At 32.1% G+C, this 19,014-nt stretch overlaps 1 protein-coding gene across 3 annotated transcripts in view; it reads left to right on the forward strand.

The window, feature by feature from the left end:
* Window positions 1-19,014, forward strand: part of CDIN1 (CDAN1 interacting nuclease 1) — a 265,077-nt gene that overhangs the window by 53,872 nt on the left and 192,191 nt on the right. For 2 of the 3 annotated variants that reach the window (XM_074287063.1, XM_074287062.1), the window contains exons 2-3: window positions 7,618-7,663; window positions 8,523-8,587. In XM_074287063.1, the coding sequence (XP_074143164.1) occupies window positions 7,618-7,663; window positions 8,523-8,587 (111 nt within the window). The remainder of the gene's footprint in view (window positions 1-7,617; window positions 7,664-8,522; window positions 8,588-19,014) is intronic. The other variant, XM_074287064.1, reaches the window with a different exon arrangement.

Raw genomic sequence — 19,014 nt, forward strand, 5'->3', positions numbered from 1 at the left:
AAAATGAAAACAAAAACCAAAGTTCTTGTAACAAGTCCTAGTCAAGTAAAATTAATTCTCACAAATATGGATGTTTATCTTGTTACCTCACTGTTAGGAAGAGAATTGCATTCTTTATCCTTGGTGGTCTAGAATCATGACTTTCAGAATTAAGATTGATTATGGTATTGATCAGAGTTCTTAAGTCTTTAAAGTTTGCTGGGTTTTTTTTTTTTAATAATATTGTTTTTATTACATAAATTATTCTCCTGGTTCTGCTCTTTATTCTGAATCAGTTCATACCATTTTGCCAAGTTTCCTCAAAGTACTACTTAAAATCAATCTTGTCTGTAACTTAGTAGATAAATTCTACTAAGGGAGTTGCCTGCGCTATATTGAAGTAGAGTGAGTTTAAGATTAAATATACAATTAAGTGTCAGATATAGGACTGGAACATATATCTGAAAGCTCTAAATCTTGAATATTAATCTAGGACATCATTTTGTCTATAGGATGAGTTGATATGACTATATAAATTATCTGAATAAATAAATTATTGAAATTATTTTAATTAGTAAACTTATTAAATAACTATTATATGCAAAATATAGTGTTAGATACTGAAGATATTGAGACCAAAATAAAGTACTTGTCACTTTACCTCCGAGCACCTCATCTGTAAAATGAAGAGCACCAATCAGATGATCTCTTAGGTGCCTTCCCTTTAGTCCCTACCCTGAAGCATCTTACATTCTCAGGGCTGAGTTCAATCTTTATAAATATATAGGTGAATATAAAGACAACTAAGTGGTGCAGGAGACTAGTGTACTGGGCGGAAAATCAGAAAGACCTGATTTCAAATTTTACTTGATTCTAGCTGTTTGACAATGGCAAATCATTTGCCTCTGCTTCGTTTTTCTCATTTGTAAAATGAGTTGGAAGGAAATGGCAAGTCATTTCAGTCTTTGTCAATATAAACCCAAATGCAGTTGTGAAGAGTTGGACATGATTGAAATGACTGAACAAAAACAAAATACAAAGTATTTCAAATTTTTCACTCTCAAGACATTCTCATCTTAAAATATTTTCTAGATATAGAAACTAAGTAATAATAAAAATAGTGAAAAGATAATGGAGTTAGGCTCAGTTTGTGATCTAAATCCTCACTCTAAACTTACTACCAGAATAGGCTATCACCTCACCATTTGCCTTCAATGTGTTCCTTTGTTTGAAAATTCTATAATACTCTCTGATTGCAATATAAATAAACTGATATTCTGTGAACTAAACCTGCATAGATTCAGATTTTAAAATCTGAACTTTTAAAATAAAATGGAATTTTCTCCTTTCTGTTTAAAGACATTTTTTCCTGCTATTTTAATGAAAGAAGGTATCATGTGTTCTATAACAGTTTAGGTATAGTTTATAGACATAGAGAAATATACAAATACTAGAAGGAACATTGAGTTCAGCATTGAAGCCCTGGCTTTGGATCTCATCACTGTTACTTTATAATTGTGTGATTTTTTTTAAAAGTCCCTTGATCTTTCTGTAACTCAGATTTTGTGTTTGTAAAATGAAGAGTTTGAGTTACATAATCCTTAAGTTTCCTTTCAGGTATAATATTCTATATATTTTCCTCCTGATGTTATTATTTACTTTTTTGGGGAATGAAGCCACTCTGTTATTGCTATGGCAGGTAGGAATTTATAAAGATTATATTCCTTTCCACCCATACCTACCCCAACCCATTCCTTACTCTGTTCATGTTAATACAAAGAATTGTAATTTGTTTTGTTTATTGAATTTTTGGTAGAGAAAGACAAAAGGTTTTTATTGTTGAAGGAATTTTGAAGACTTTCCTATTTTTTATGTTTATATAAACTGAATGCTAAAGAGACTGTCTAGCTCTCCCCTTTTTAATCTGGGCAAGGGGTCATAAGGACTGAAGAGAATAAGAATTTCTTTTCCTTGATGACTTGGCCTCTGAACCATGGGTTGGAGAATTAGGATGAATAATATTAAGTTTAAGGAAAAAGAGAATATTTTTAGCATGTAATCCTTTTTGTAGGAAAGTCAAATCAAATTCTTATCAGAGAAATTGAGCGATTCTTGTGCTCTTGACATTTTTAAGTTTTTTTCTTTTTAATTAAACTTTTACTTCTACAAATAAATGTCTTTTCCTAAATAATCCCTTGAAGTTTATTCCAGCATCAATTGGATCAGACTAGAGAACTCTATAGGAATAAGAATGGAGAATTCTATTCATATTTACAAGAATCTCTTACATAGATATACTACTTTTTCCATTTTCTTCTCTTATATTTTAGTCATTATTAATCATTCTGAAAAGTTTTTCTTCTATTTACTAAATATATTCTTTATTTCAGCATTTATTTGTGTATTGAACAGGATGACATTATTTTATATGATTATGTACTTTAGTATGTTATCTATTAATTTCAATTTGTAAATACTTCACTTAAAAGTAATAATTATATGGCAGGTAAGTTTCCCTTTTCTATTTTAGTTAGCTGATGGAGAAGTATTCTGTCTTCATTTTTTCCTGAGGCTGGGGTTAAGTGACTTGCCCAGGATCACACAGCTAGGAAGTGTTAAGTGTCAGAGACCAGATTTGAACTCGGGTCCTCCTGACTTCAGGGCTGGTGCTCTATGCACTGCACCACCTAGCTGCCCCCAGTATTATGTATTCTTTTGGATTGATGCATCTCCCCACACGTGCTACCTTCACCTCTTATTTAGGATGAATGAGAAAAGATTTCCCAGCATTTCTAAATGTGATTCTTTCAGTCAGTTTATCTTTTGCCTTTTTTTTTTTTTTTTTTTTTTTTTTGGTCAGGGTAACAGCTTTTCTGGATGTCACACAGAATTGAATGTGGCATCTAAGAAGGTCTTATGTTAGCCTTTACATTTGCTTCCTTAATTGTCTTTTTAAAAGTTCTTTGCCAAGTAATTCCTATAAGACTTGTTCTTCTCCTTCTGCCTTTTTTGTCTAGGCATTCTACCCTACTAACTTGTTTTTGAACAAGTTAATTAACTTGTTAACTTCAAGACAGTAGAAGAACAGCCAAGATGAGGAAGTCATCAGACAAATAGTCCCAATATCGCTTATTATGGAGAAGAATATACATTTTGCACTAGTATTTGTATTCATTATCATGTCTTTTATTATGATGATATCATCTTTCATAAGAGATATTTGCTTTTAAAATTTTTTAGTAATTTTTCTATTTGTTTTGAGATACATTGTTTTGTTGTTATGGAGAATTCCTTGGTATGAAAACTTTGTACCAAGATAGATATGCAACTCATACCCATAATTTCATTGTTTATACAAAATAAAAGACAAAGTGAGTTGAGGGTGATATGGTTAGGGAGTGAACCTTGGTGCCAGGAAGATTAATTGCAATCCCTCCTCTTATACATTCTAGTTATGTGACCTTGGACAGTCACCTAATTAACCCCCTCACCATTCCCCAGATCACTTGCTGATACTTCATCATTGGAGAGAATCTTTCCATTATGTCCAGTTTATATAATGGGGAATTTGGTCAAGTTATTTAATTTTTTAATGCTTTTGTTTACTTGAAAATGCTTACTTTTAGATCAGACTAATAACTTAGTACTGTACTATATAAAGTCCTTCATAAATACAATGTTGGACAAATATTCAAATAAGAATATTTGACATGTGATATAGGAGAATTCTAATAACTGCTTAAGTATCTGGAACTAGGAAAATTAATTGGCTTCTAACAAAGTAATTGCTTCTCTTAAAAAAGAAATGTATCACATAACCAGTTACTTCTCTCATCCAAGTAAATCTATTTGCATTGAAAGAGTATTTGGTTTAATTGTGAATCACTACTAAACTTAAATTTTCAACCCTGAATGTTATTTAGAAAAAAGTTTTTACTTTAATGAAAGTTGAGAAATAGTCTTCATCTATTGCGTGGAGTTAGGAAAAGAGAAAAGTGAGGGGTTAGTATGGAAAGCTGCATACCCTGCCAACTTTTATGTCAGAACCTCACCATATGCCTTTATTGTAGAGTTCCCAGAATAGTTCCATATTATGCCCATACTCAAAGATAGCATAAGCTCACTTTACATACTAGATGTGTTCCCGGAAAGTCACACATGGAAACATAAACAAAAAGAAATATTACTCTACCATAAGAAAAAAATTATTGTGAAGAATTCAAAGAAGCCCAAAAAATCTTATATACTGATGCAGAGATAAAATAGACAGAACCAGAAGAAAACAATATACACAACTGAAACAATGTAAATAGAAAGAACAAATGAACAAAATTGGTCATAAAGTAATTATTATAATGACCTAGCTTGGTTTTAGAAATGATTTGGAAATATATACTCCCCTCCTTTCTTTGCAGTAAATGAGAATAATCTGATAGAACGTTTCATATGCCATCACATTTGGTTAGCTTTGCTGAACCATCTTTTCTTTTTTTCCTTTTTTAATTTTTATTAAAGCTTTTTACTTTCAGAACGTATGCATGGACAATTTTTCAATATTGACTCTTGCAAAACTTGTGTTCCAATTTTTCCTTCCTTCCCCCCACCTTCTGCCTTAGATGGCAAGTAATCTATGTTAAACATAGTAAAAATATATATATATTAAATCCAATATATGCATACATATTTATATAATTATATTGCTACACAAGAAAAATCAGGTCAAAAGGGGAAAAAATGAAAAAGAAAATAAAATTCAAGCAAACAATAACTAAAAGAATGAAAATGCTCTGTTGTGATTCAGTCAGTACCCACAGTCTTCTCTGAGTGTGGATGGCTCTCTTCATCAAAAGATCATTGGAACTGGTCTGAATCATCTTGTTGAAAAAGAGCCACATCCTTCAGAATTGATCTTCGGATAATCTTGTTGCCAAGTTCAGTGATCTCCTGTGAACCATCTTTCTTATAAGAGATGATCCCCTGGGAAGGAAAGGGAGCTTGACTGTTAAGGAAAAACTTAGAGAAAAGTTATTTATTTACATTTTTTACATTAACAGATGTGAAAGAAACAGGTGATTAATTTTCATAGTTATTTTCAAGGACAGGAATTTAAGCCTATGCATGAAAATGGAGACAAAAATATATCAAAAATTTTTTTAATAAAGAAAAGTCATGATGAAACCACATTTGCATTTTAAGTCATGGTTTTCCATTGACTATCAAAAATATATTCCCAAAGCAAGGAAGGATTGTTTCTGTATTTGAAAAACTGTATCTGATGATGGAATAGTCAATCAGGAGTGTGCTAGAAGCTACTCATACCAACTAGTGAGCCAATTTAATATTTTTGGCATATTTACATATTGGAAACCAGTACAAATTAGGGCTTATTTTTTTAAAAATTGTTTTGACTTAAGAAATTCATAGATTATGTGAATCTATGGATATGAGTTAAATGGGATAATTAGGAGGTTTGAGGACTTGCAATTGTCTTTTTGAAGATAGTTGTTTAATTAATGGTTTTTATAAATTTGCCCTTACTAGTGCCTAATTAATAATAAAGAAGATGATGATGATGCATATTAAAATTAAAAGTGTGCTGAGGGTATTTTTTTTTTTTTCTTCTGGAGAGGTAGTTGTGAAACACTTAGCAGCACTACCACTACCAAAGAAGATATCATTTTGATGAAAAGACAGATTTCATTTCTCTTGTTGTCTCTCTCTGGATCAAGCTTAGTAGAGTATAATTCTTTCCTCCTTCTTTCTTGACTTAGGCAAATCTTATTAATGTATCATACGTTTAAAGGAGTCAAAATTTTAGTATTTGTAACTGTAGTTATTGGCATTTTCCGGCTCAAAACTTTTAACCTTGTCCTACAGCTTTTCTCATTACCTAAACTTTGTTCCTGTTTCACATTTCTAATCACTTATTTCTTCACTGATACTTTTCTCCAACTGTTTGGCTCAGTCCCATGCTGGATATCCACATCTTTTCTTTTTATCTTTGGCTTAGTTAATTTTTAGCCAGTCTCCTGGCTGCTAAACTTTCCATAAGAAATGAACATTTACAAATACATTCATTTTTATGTAGTTCATAGAAGTTGTCATTCTGTCTAGCAAAAAGTGGATATTCAAGAATGTATATAAGGTGGGGAGGGTAATATTCATCACAAATATAGATCAGAACTTTTTACTTTAATTTTTCCATCATTTGGATACAAATCTATGATTATGAGTAGGATGGTTTGAGGACATTCAGTTGTCTTTTTGAAGAGAAAGAGTTATTTTAAAAATTATGAATTTGCACGTGATAGTGCCTAATTAGTTTAGAATTGTTCAGCTGTCCTCTCAGTGGTGCTCTTGTTTTCTTTGATTTCTTCACTAGGCAGTTATGATTATTTTGTTATTTTTATATCAACTGGCACTGGTAGATAGTCTTGAAGCCAGATCCTTGATGTCACGCTGGGGTGTGGAGGAATGATCATTTAAAAGGCACACACACAAACACACACACACACACACACACACACACACACACACAAACACACATACGCACACGCGCAATCCATCATGTTGGTAAAGAAGTATGCCTCCATCATTTTTGTTTCTTAATCACAAAATTATCTGTGATGAGCTTTAAAAGAAGTTGCTTTCTTAAAAGACAAAAATTTTAATTATTCATAGTGCTTTGCTGTTACATAAAAGTCGATTTATTTGCACTGTAATTTGTTCAAGTTGCATCTGGTAGGAAAATATATCAGAAGTAATTAATTGTAGTCAACATGCAATGAGGTAGATATATCCACTGAGGACAATTGGAAGCAGTAACAGTGGAGTATTGATTGCCTTTTAGAGAGGGAGGAAAAAAAAAAAAAGAAATCTTGTCCCATTTCTAAATGTTAACAATTCAGAGAGAAAAATTCCCACTTGGGAAGAATGTTTTCCAGGTTGCTTCCCTGCCAGGTGTTTGACATTGAGTGCAGTCTTAGATGAATGAGGCTTATGGCAGCCTTTGGAAATGACCGACTCCTGGGAGTCTCAGCTTCCTGCTGTGAAAGTTTCTATTTTCAAAGCACATCAGTTTCAGTGGGAATGTTCCAGTGGTCCCATATGCTGCTTCTAACCGAGAGCTAAGTTTCTCTCCTGAATCCTAGATAGCTCCTGAAGAGGTTCCCTGGCTGCTAACAAAATGAATTTCAATATGTTACCAATGAACAAACTGCATGTTCCCAACCACTAATGCAATTGAGTCCCGTCAATTATTAATAGAAGTGTAGTTTGTTTTTGTTTCTTGGGGGTCCCTTTTTAGCACCACTAAATGCTTCAGAGATGGCTTGGGTGGGTTCAAAAGCAGAAACAAAAACAAAAATCACAGAGAAAGAAGAAAAAAAAATCCAACCCAAACAATATGCTTGTTGGCTTTGAAACTAGCTGTATTTTCTCTCTTTGCTTTTTTCTCTCTCCTTGACCTAGCAGCAGGAAGTCTTTGTCTGAGGTGTTCATCTGGAACAACTTTTCCACACTTGTTTTCATGTTCTGTTAGATTACAGGGCAGCAGGCCTACGTTTGAAGCTCTTTTCCCTTTTGTTTCTTTGCAGTGCACTCCAGTAATTAACTTTGTCCTTCTTTTATTTGTTCCAGTCAATCGCAGTCCACTCTGCTGAGCATCTTCTCCCAGGAGTACCAGGTTAGAAGTTTTCTCCTTTGTGAGGGTTGACAGGTGCCTAATTGAATGATGAATGTCCCTTTATTTCTTTGTAATTGAACTGCCAGCTTTCTGATTGGGTTGGAGGATGTTCTCTTTTCCACATCAAGCGCCGCCTGAGTCTCAGTGGATGCCTGCCAAGCCTACCCATCCATCTGTCTAATAACATCTAGCCTTTGCTTATTTGGTGGACCTGTAATAAATTATGCTAAACCATTATTATTCTGACAATAATAATTTCCCTGTGTTGCGTGGTTCCATGTGCTAAATGTTTGCTGACTTGCACTGTCAGGGCTGCTTTCCATTGCTGACAGAGATGATGATAAATGACCATTGCTGGAGTGGCAGAAGGCAAGAGAGGCAGAAAATGGAGTCATTTATCATGAGATGACAGGTGTCAGTCAAGTGGCAAGTCTCTATGGAATTACTTTTTGTAGTTTTCAAATAAGTTGTTTTTAAGCAATGTTCTTCCCCGTTAAAAATGGCAATCAGATTGTAAAACTCGAGTGTAAGGGACTTGGATGGAATTGGATTGAGGGGAAATTAATACAAGGGTTGGAAGAGAGAACAAGTTCTTCTTTGCCCTCTACAACCCTAAGCAAACTTATTTAGATTCAATTACTATGACCCTTCTGGCTTTTACATATATAGTACACTCTGGTATAGTCTGGAGACATATCTGCCAACAGATAGAGACAAAAATGCCTTAGTTCATAGAACCCTAAGGGAAAAAAAAAGACTAAACTACAACTACCAAATTCTTGCTCTTGGGTTATTGGATCAGGTGATCAGCAAATTTGAATTTAAGATAACATAAAAATTTCTTTTTGTTTTGTTTCAGAAACACATAAAGAGAACTCATGCTAAACATCATACTGTGGAGGCTATCGAAACTTATTACCAGAGGTATGACCTGCCTGTCCCACTAGAGGGTATCCTAGCACCTACTAATTGTAATCATAATTATGAATAAATTAGGTCATTAAACTAATTTCCTATATAATATCCCAAGACATTTTTATTCAAGCCTCAGTTTTAAGTAACTTAATTTGCTAAGATTCCTAAATACTTAGTTTTGGAAATCTAAGTAAAATGGTAAAACTGGTCTAGGGTATAAGGTGAGAATGTTTATATAAATGTCATATATAGATGTCTATAGAAAATATATACAAAGTATAAGATCTCTGTTGGTCTTGAATAGGTGAAATGCTATGAATATGTAAATATATGTGGATGGATAAATACATAGTAGAAACTACTTTCCCTTTTGTCTTTCTCAAAAAATTTAAAAAGCATAATTAAAATAAAAATGAGTTATTGTAAAAAGTATTATGCTACCTCAGAGACTCTGGCCTAGGCACTTTAAGAACGGAAGGTGATTTATATAAAATCATGTGAAAGTTGTAACATGTACATTTCCCTATCTTCTTTCATATTACATAGAATTTTTTTTTTTTTTAGATCAATAAGAACTAACTTTCCAATACTTGCATTTGAAAACAGATAAAAAGATAATTCAGGAAACTTCTCTAAAATGTTACTGTATAAAGGATTATTCTCTTTTTTTGGGGGGGGCAATTGGGATTAACAATAATTGGTTTTCATTGCTTGATGTAAAAGTTATTTTCTTTAAATGTTTCAGTAGCATGATTGAATCATTCAGATAACTGGATGAACTCTATAATTAAAATATTACATCCTAAATTGACACATTTGAGCAACTTCTATGGCAAGTGATAGTATATCTGCAAATGCAGATGTATATTTGTATAGTGTTTTGTGAATGAAATAAATATACAGGTATATGTATTTAAAAGCCATTAGCTTAATATTTATACTTTTTAGATGTGAGAATTGACTCATTGAAAAGCTAGCTCAAAATTAGCCCAAAGCTAGTTTTATCTTTCGGCATGTTACAGATGTTATAAGGATATATTATTTTGAATTACAACAGATGATACCATCTAGGAAATGTATTATTTTTTGTTATTATTGTTGTAAGTACCTTTTAGCCTAATGGCTTTAACATTAAGATAACAAGGTCCATTTATGTAGATTATGCATACTATTTCTGAGAATGTCCAGAGAGATGATATTTCTAGATAACTATATAATTCCTAAAGTATTTCAATTTGTAAATTCAGTCCAGGATAAAACCCATATCCTTGAAATTAACTTTGTAAATTAATAATTGCAAGCTCCTCCTAAGTCTGTTAAACAATGAATTTGGTATTTAATAGTAAATATTTTTCTGCATTTTCACCTGAATATTTAGTACATTTCATAAAAATCAAGAACATCCCCAGATAGTGCACTAGATATATCTATAACTTTCCACAAAATGGCAAAGTTCTATTTGATTATTATTGTGCAAAGTGAATTTTATCTGTGTAGGATGAATATATAGATTGTAGTTTGTAATTCTACATGGCCCTTTCTATGGATGAAACTTTATATTTTTGGCCTGAATGATCCAGAGGGTGGTAATCAGGTTGGTGAGGCAGTATGAAACTGCTATACCTGGATTGATTGAATGAACTGGAAATGCTAAGTCTGGGCAATTGAAGAATTTGAGGAGGAAGGTGAGTGACACAAAATTGTTGCCTTCAGCATCTGAACAGTTTTTACATAAATCTGGTTGGGTCTGAGGAATATTAAGAGGGCTAGTATGTGGAAATTACAGAGACAAATTTCTGGCTTAATGAAGAGCAAGAAAAACTGCCTAATAATTAAGGTTATCAAAAATAGAATGACTTTCTTCTACTATGTAAGTTTCCCATCACAGGGTTTAAAGAGAGGCTTAATGACTATTAGAGGTGAGAATGTTTTGGATAAGGTATATATTGTGGGATGGGGTCCAGAGCAGATGATCTCTGATATTCTTTCTCACTTTTGAGTTCTATGATTATGTACTTATTTATTAAAGAGGGAATGAAGAGCAACTTTATTGATGAGATCACTGTATAACAAGTACTGATGATTGCCTGAACATTGTTACACTTATCAGCTAATCTGTTACAAATAGAGGATCAACCTTGACCTGGAATTACTTTATTGTCACATTTTAAATTACTATCTGAAGTGATATTTAGAGAAAGGAGGAAAAATAGTTAAATATCAACTGACCAGATTTCCAAAAATAAGTTTATAGGTTTACAAATTTCTATTTCCTGGATTATTCAAAATACCATAGTCGTCTAGGCTCAACCTAAATATATCACATATCTGTTTCTTTATTCCTTATTTTTATTATGAGCCACATTATTATATATAATTATATACATATACACATACATACATAATTATATATATGCATAATATAATAACATTATTATGTAAAGAGTAGAATATATAGCCACATATTATGTTCATAAATTTGTCAGTTGCATTGTAGATCTGCTTCAGATTGTGTTGTGCAAAAATCTGTGTTGTTTATAAAAAAGTAGAATTTACAAAATTATCTGAACAGTTTAGACCAGAGGCTGAACACCTCATCTTCAATAAAAAGGCAATACTAGATTATCCATATGATTGAAGAACATTATTTGTGGGTTTATGATGGTACAAAGGTACACATGTTTTATATGTATATTTAAAGTTGTGTCAACGCATGCCAAGTGTATTCCATATAAAGACATGAAATTTAAGAAATTACCAGGACAGTTCAGGACAGTCAGTTTAAGTTGTCCATAATTGTAAAAACAAACACTTATTTTGTTATTAAATAAAAGGTAGATCAAAGGAATTTACATGATTTCGAGAGTCTTTTTGTATTTTTGAGTGTTTCTGTTTTTGATGCATTTGAAACAAAACAATTGAATCAGATTTGTAAAGTGTAGAATATAATGGTTTGCTGATAGATCACTTGATGTTTTATAAGACATTTTTCTCATAACAACTTGATAAGTTTGTGTAAATATTCTCATTGCACAGATGAGGAAACTGAGATTGAGAAAGATGATTTGCTCAACTAGTGATTTTCAAACAAAGACTCAAATCTAGGGCTCAGACTCTCATTCCAGTATTATTTCTGTTATACCATTCTTCAGCCTTTCTCCTTATCATTTTTTACAAATCAAATTGCCAAATGAGGTCACATTTGTAAGGTAATTAGCACAATGCCTTGTATATACTAGTCTCTTATTAATGCTTGTTCCCTTCCATCTTTCATTTTGGGGAAAGATTATGTTATCTTAAAGAAAAAAAAAAGATTATGTTATTTTTCAGATTGATGTAAAATAGCCACCATTTTTCTAAGACAGGGAGGTAAATCATTTGTTGGTCTATATTTTCCAGATGGGTGGTTGAAGAGGCAGATTGTTTGGGTTTAAATATTACATCAAAGGGAGATAAGTCAATCAATGAAAACATCAATGAAAATTTGAAAGCAAGATTTGATGTAGATGGAGTATAGTTAGTATTTGTGAGATAATAGAGAAAATTCACTATATTCAGATAATAAATGAATAGTTTTGTTGTTGTTTTTTGTTTTTTTTCCCCCCAGTGGGAATGGAGAAGGATTAGTTAATTGGGTAAATTTCTTTAATTCTTAGCTATACTTCACTATGTTTTGCTGTTTTTTGGTTTTGTTTATTTTGGACACAACCTCAGGGATGATTTTTTAAAATGATGCTTTATCCTTTCAACTGTACTGATGTTTCTGTGGGGTTTTTTTGAGAAGCCTTTGTCAGTGTTTGTTCATTCATATTCCATTGGATAAAAAAGAAAAACAATTGTTTGGTCACATTTGCCAGATTCTTATCAACAGTAAGAGTCCAAAAATAGTAATCCCTTTTTATGGGGTCATCTTTTTGGAGCAGTAGAAAATCAGAACTATTTGAATCTAATTTGGATATACAGATATAGAAACAGCAAATCTTCCCATGTATATATGAAAAATTTTAATAGTTTATATTATTAAATATCATTTTAAGGTTTATAAAACACTTTACATATATCATTGCATTTGATGATCACAACAATCATGGAAAATAAATGCTTTTATTTTTCCTATTTGACAGTGAAAGAAACTGAGTCAGTCAACTAGTAATTATTAAACACCTATGCTAAGTTAGCACTGTGCTTAACATGGGGCTACAGAGAAAGGCAAAGCATGGTCTCCTGCTCTTAAGGATCTCACTTGTCTAATGAGAGATACAACATGAGAACTATAATATACAAACAAGATATATAGTAGATATAGTGTGAGTAGTTTTAAAATGAAGTCATTAAATTTAGAGAAGACTAGAAAGTCATCTTGCAGAAGATAGTATTTTATCTGGAACTTGAAGAAATCAGGGAAGCTAAGAGGCAGAGATAAGAAAGAAGACTATTTCACATATTGATATCAGCCCAAGAGAGGAAGACCCAGTCTCCAAAAAATTGGTTTTTGAAGATTTATTCACAATGAAACGGACTTTAGTGGCCATCTAGCCTAACTCATGCCCCAAGAAGAGTCCTCTCTATAACATACCTAACAAATAGCCATTCTACTTTTTTCCTGAAAACATCTAATAAGGGGAAACCCTCTACTATCCCAAATAGTCTATTATGCATTTATGTAATGCTGTTCATAGTGAAGTTTTTTTTTTTCTTATATAAAGCTTCAGTTTGACTTTTTACATCTTCTGTCCATTGTTCCTTTTAACAAATCCATTGGTGACAAATCATAAGTATAAGACTTTTGAAGTTAAGTCCTAATCATGGGTTATCTATACTTGAAATAGAAATCACTGTATTCTGAAGAATTTTGTTCATGCTTTTCTTTAATGTTGCAATCTTTTCATTGTATATAAGGTTTTAACTCATTCTGTATTTTTCAGTGTCTCAAACTAATAATGATGTTTTGCTTTAGGAATTGTATATCGTTAGCCTTTTTAGAGGATTTTCAAAAATAAGAATATCCATAGAGAAATTGTTGGGAACAAATTTCTCAATCTCCTTTTAAAACAGATTGAAAAAGGTTTATAAAATTATTGTCCTAAATACTTGTTTGCCATATGTGGCAAATTGGCCAATGAAATGTAATGTCATGAGAATTATTACAGGATATTTTGATTTTATGATGATTTATATTTTTATCTTTATGATGATTTATGAATCAATTTAGTGTATTTCAATAAAACATAACTATTAAGCACTGACTGTACGCAAACCACCATGTTTGGCTCTATAGATCGAAAGACAAAAATGAAATAGTTCGGAACTTCAAGAAGCTTTTATATTCTGGGAGACTATTAGATGCCACAAATAAATTCAAGTTGTCCCAGAAATCTTAGTGTAATTTTAAGCTGCTAAGTTTAATTAGCTTTAAAATGCGCTATGACTTTTGGGATACCCTATATACTACATGGCAATTGGATGAGAGAGAAAGATAAAGAGAATATCAGATTAGTGTTAAATAGGAAAATCAGAGGAAGCGTCATAGGAAAAGTGTAACCTGAGATGTACCTTAAGAGAAAATAAGGATGCTGTTGAAGAAGAAGTGCATTCCAGGCACAGGACAATATTGTGAAGATGGGATATCCCAGTTTAACTGATTTTCTCATTGACTGCCCAGAGTATTTTGTTGAAAGGGTTTTTTTCTTCCCCTATCTGGTTTGATTCTTGATGCATCCTTAAAGACTACTTCTCCCCACCACTGTACAATAATTCCTAGGTTATCCCATAAAATGTGAGAAACGTGGGCTTTTTCTGTTTTTAGGGGTGACCAGTTGAGTACTCTAGATACTTTCATTTTAGACTATGGTTCTCTTTGTATGATTTCATGACTCATGGGAACTTTTAAAAAATTAATTATTTTTATTATGGACATCAACAGACATGAACATTAGTTTATACAAAGAACATAAAAAGAAGTTATGTAAGAAACTGTGAACTTATGGGTATTTGCATTTTATTTTATTTATTCAACAAGCATTTATTTTTGTTTATTCATTATAGCTTTTTATTTACAAAACATATGCATGGGTAACTTTTCAACATTGACCTTTGCTAAACCTTCTGTTCCAAATTTTTCCCTCCTTCCCCCACCCCCTCCCCTAGATGGCAAGTAGTCCAATACATGTTAAATATGTTAAAATATATATTAAATCCAATATATGTATACATATTTATACAGTTATCTTCCTGCACAGGAAAAATTAGATCTAGAAAGAAAGAAAACAGAACTGAGAAAGAAAACAAAAATGCAAGCAAATAATAGCAGAAAGAGTGAAAATGCTATGTTGTGGTTCACACTCATTTCCCATAGTGCTCTCTCTGGATGTGGATGACTCTCTTCATGTCTGAACAATTGGAACTGATATGAATCATCTCATTGTTGAAGAGAGACACGTCCAGCAGAATTGATTATCATATAGTATTGTTGTTGAAGTATATAATGATCTCCTGGTCCTGCTCATTTCACTCAGCATCAGTTCATATAAGTCTCTCCAGGCCTTTCTGAAATTATCCTGCTGGTGGTCATTTCTTACAGAACAATAATATTCCATAACATTCATATACCACAATTTATTCAGCCATTCTCCAATTGGTGGGCATCCACTCTGTTTCCAGTTTCTGTATAATCTCATTCTTTATGTTTAGATCATCAATCCATTTTGACCTTATCTTGATATATAGTGTTAAGTGTAGGTCCATACCTAGTTTCTGCCATGCTAGTTTCCAATTATTCCAGCAGTTTTGTCAAATAGTGAATTCTTATCCCAAAAGCTGGGGTCTAGGTTTGTCAAATACTAGATTACTATAGTCATTGACTATGTTGTTCTATGAACCTAACCCATTTCACTGATCAACTGCTCATTTATTAGTTAGTACCAAATGATTTTGGTGACCATTGCTTTATAATATAATTTTAGATCTGGTATAGCCAGGCCACCTTCATTTGCATTTTTTTCATTAATTCCCTTGAAATTCTTGACCTTTTTTTCTTCAGATGAATTTTGTTATTATTTTTTCTAGGTCAGTAAAATAGTTTCTTGGGAGTTTGATTGGTATTAACACTAAATAAATAGATTAGTTTAAGTAGTATTGTCATCTTTATTATATTCATTTGATCTATCCAAGAGTACTTAATATTTTCCCAGTTGTTTAGGTCTGATTTTATTTGTGTAGAAAGTATTTTGTAGTTTTGCTCATATAGTTCCTGACTTTGCCTTGACAGATAGATTACCAAATATTTTATACTATCAGCAGTAATTTTAAATGGAATTTCTCTTTGTATCTCTTACTTTAGTGATATATGAAATACTGTTGATTTATGTGGATTTATTTTCTATCCTGCAACTTTGCTAAAGTTGTGGATTATTTCTAATAGCTTTTTAGTTGATTCTCTGAGATTCTTTTAAGTATACCATCATATCATCTACAAAGAGCAATTATCTGGTTTCCTCATTACCTAATCTAATTCCTTTAATCTCCTTCTCATCTGTTATTGCCAAAGCTGGCATTTTAAATACGATATTGAATAGTAATGGTGATAGTGGGCAACCTTGTTTCACTCCTGATCTTATTAGGAATGGTTCCAGTTATCCCCATTACATATGATGCTTACTGAAAGTTTTAAATAGATGCTACTGACTTTTAAGGAAAAGTCCATTTATTGTAGTTTACATTTTTTAAAGTATATGTTAAATTAAACACAATAATATCAAACTGTTCTGCATGTATAAATTTCCTTTTGTTCTTTTATGTGAATTTTTGAAATTTTTATTTATTAAAACATTCTTTTTTCTTTTTAAATTTTGAGTTCCAGATTCTCTCTCTTCTTCATATCCCCTCTATCACCCACTGAGAAGATAAGCAATATGATATCAATTACACATGTGAAATCGTGTAAAACATATTTCCATATTAGCCATATTGCAAAACAAAGCAAAAAAAAAGTGAGAAAATTATGCTTCAATTTGCACTCAAAATTCATCAATTCTCTGCAGATGGATAGCATTTTCTCATCATGATTCCTTTGGAATTGTCTTGGATCATTGTATTGATTAGAGTAGCCAAGTCTTTCACAGTTGATCATCATTACAACATTTCTGTTACTGTGCACAATTCTCCCTGTTCTTCTCATTCCATCAATTCATATGCATCTTAGTACTCTTATCACAGTCTGCCACAACTGGTGCAGCCATTCCAAATTGATGAACATCCTCTTAATATCCATAATTTTGGCACCACAAAAAAGATCTATAAACTATTTTTATGCTGTATAGGTCTTTTTCCTTTTGTCTTTGCTTTCTTTGGAGTTAAGTATTGGTATTGCTAGTGGTGGTATTGCTGGATCAAAGAGTACGCACAGTTTTATAAGCCTTTGGGTATAATTCCAGATCGTTCTCTAGAATGGTTTACTACTCCACCACCAATTTTTTAATACATCTATTTTCCCCCATCTGCTCCAGCACTTATCATTTCTAATAGGTATGAGGTAGTTCCTCAGAGTTGTTTTAATTTGCCTTTCTTGTCATTTAGAGCATTTTTTCATATAACTAAGGCTGTTTTAATCTTTTTATTTGAAAACTGCCTGTTTATATGCCCAAAAAGTTATCAAACTGTGCATTCCCTTTGATCCAGCAATGCTACTCCTGGGCTTATATCCCAAAGAGATCTTAAAGAAGGGAAAGGGACCTGTCTGTATGTGCAAGAATGTTTGTGGTAGCCCTCTTTGTAGTGGCCAAAACCTGGAAACTGAGTGGATGCCCATCAATTGGAGAATGACTGAATAAGTTATGGTATATGAATGTTATGGAATATTATTATTATTCTATAAGAAATGACCTGCAGGATGAATATAGAGAGGCTTGGAGAGACTTACATGAACTGATGCTGAGCAGGACCAGAAGATCATTATATACTTCAACAACAATACTGTATGATGATCAATTCTGATAGACGTGTCTCTCTTCAACAATGAGATGAACCAAAACAGTTCCATTTGTTCAATAATGAATAGAACCAGCTACACCCAGTGAAAGAACTCTGGTAAATGAGTCTGAACCACTGCATATAATTCCCAGTCCCTCTTTTTAATTCTTCTGCATTTTTTATTTCCTTCACAGGTTAATTGTACACTATTTCAAAATCTGATTCTTTTTGTACAGGAAAATAACTGTATGAAAATGTATACATATATTGTATTTAACATATATTTTAACATATTTTACATGTATTGAGCAATCTGCCATCTGGGGGAGGGAGTGGAAGGAAGGAGGGGAAAAAATTGGAACAAAAGGTTTTACAACTGTCAATGCTGAAAAATTACTCATGCATATATCTTGTAAATAAAAAGCTATAATAAAAAAAGAAAGAAAGAAAGAAAGAAAGAAAGAAAGAAAGAAAGAAAGAAAGAAAGAAAGAAAGAAAGAAAGAAAGAAAGAAAGAAAGAAAGAAAGAAAGAAAGAAAAGAAAAGAAAGAAAGAAAGAAAGAAAGAAAGAAAGAAAGAAAGAAAACTGCCTGTTCATATTCCTTAATTATTTATCAATTGGGGAACGGCTTTTAGTTCTCTAAATTTTATCCAGTACCTTCTTTATTTGTGAAATAACGTCTTTATCAGACAAATTTGCTATCAAAATATTTTTATATTATTTCTTTGTCTGTGGTACCTTTTATTTTTATTTTTTAATAGTTTTTATTTACCAGATATATGCATGGGTACTTTTACAACATTGACAATTGCCAAACCTTTTGTTCTAATTTTCCCCTTCCTTTCCCTCCCTTCCAGACTTCAATAGGCTTTTATAATGATATATATATATATGTATTTGAGATTGTCATAATCAATTCACATTCAAAATATTTGTTTATATATACTCCTTATTGCTCTAATAATGACAAAAGTTTTTTAGGAGTTATATGTGTCATCTTTGCATTTTAGAATGCACACAATTTAAATTTATTGAGTTCCTTAAGATTACTCTTTCATGTTTACTTTTTTATAGTTCTCTTGACTCTCTTGTTCCACAAATTTTCTTTTCAGCTCTGCTGTTTTCATCAAGAATTCTCAGAGGTTCTTAATTGTATTAAATATCTATTTTTCCCCTTAAAGGATTACACTCAGTTTTGCTGAATGAGTTATTCTTGATTGTAGCACTAGTACCTTTGCCTTACAGAATATTATGTTCCAAACTCTCTGCTTCTCTGAGTGGAAGTTACTAAATCTTATGTGGTTCTGGCTCCATTTTATTTGAATACTTTTCTGGCTGCTTACAATTTTTCCTTCTTGAAGTAGGAGTTCTGGAATTTGGCTACAGTATTTTCTGGGAGTTTCTATTTTGGGATCTTTTTCAGGAAGTAATTGTTGGATTCAGTGTCTATTTTACCTTCAGGATCTAAG

The sequence above is a fragment of the Sminthopsis crassicaudata genome, chromosome 2, assembly GCF_048593235.1.
Source record: "Sminthopsis crassicaudata isolate SCR6 chromosome 2, ASM4859323v1, whole genome shotgun sequence".
NCBI classification, from domain to species: domain Eukaryota; kingdom Metazoa; phylum Chordata; class Mammalia; order Dasyuromorphia; family Dasyuridae; genus Sminthopsis; species Sminthopsis crassicaudata.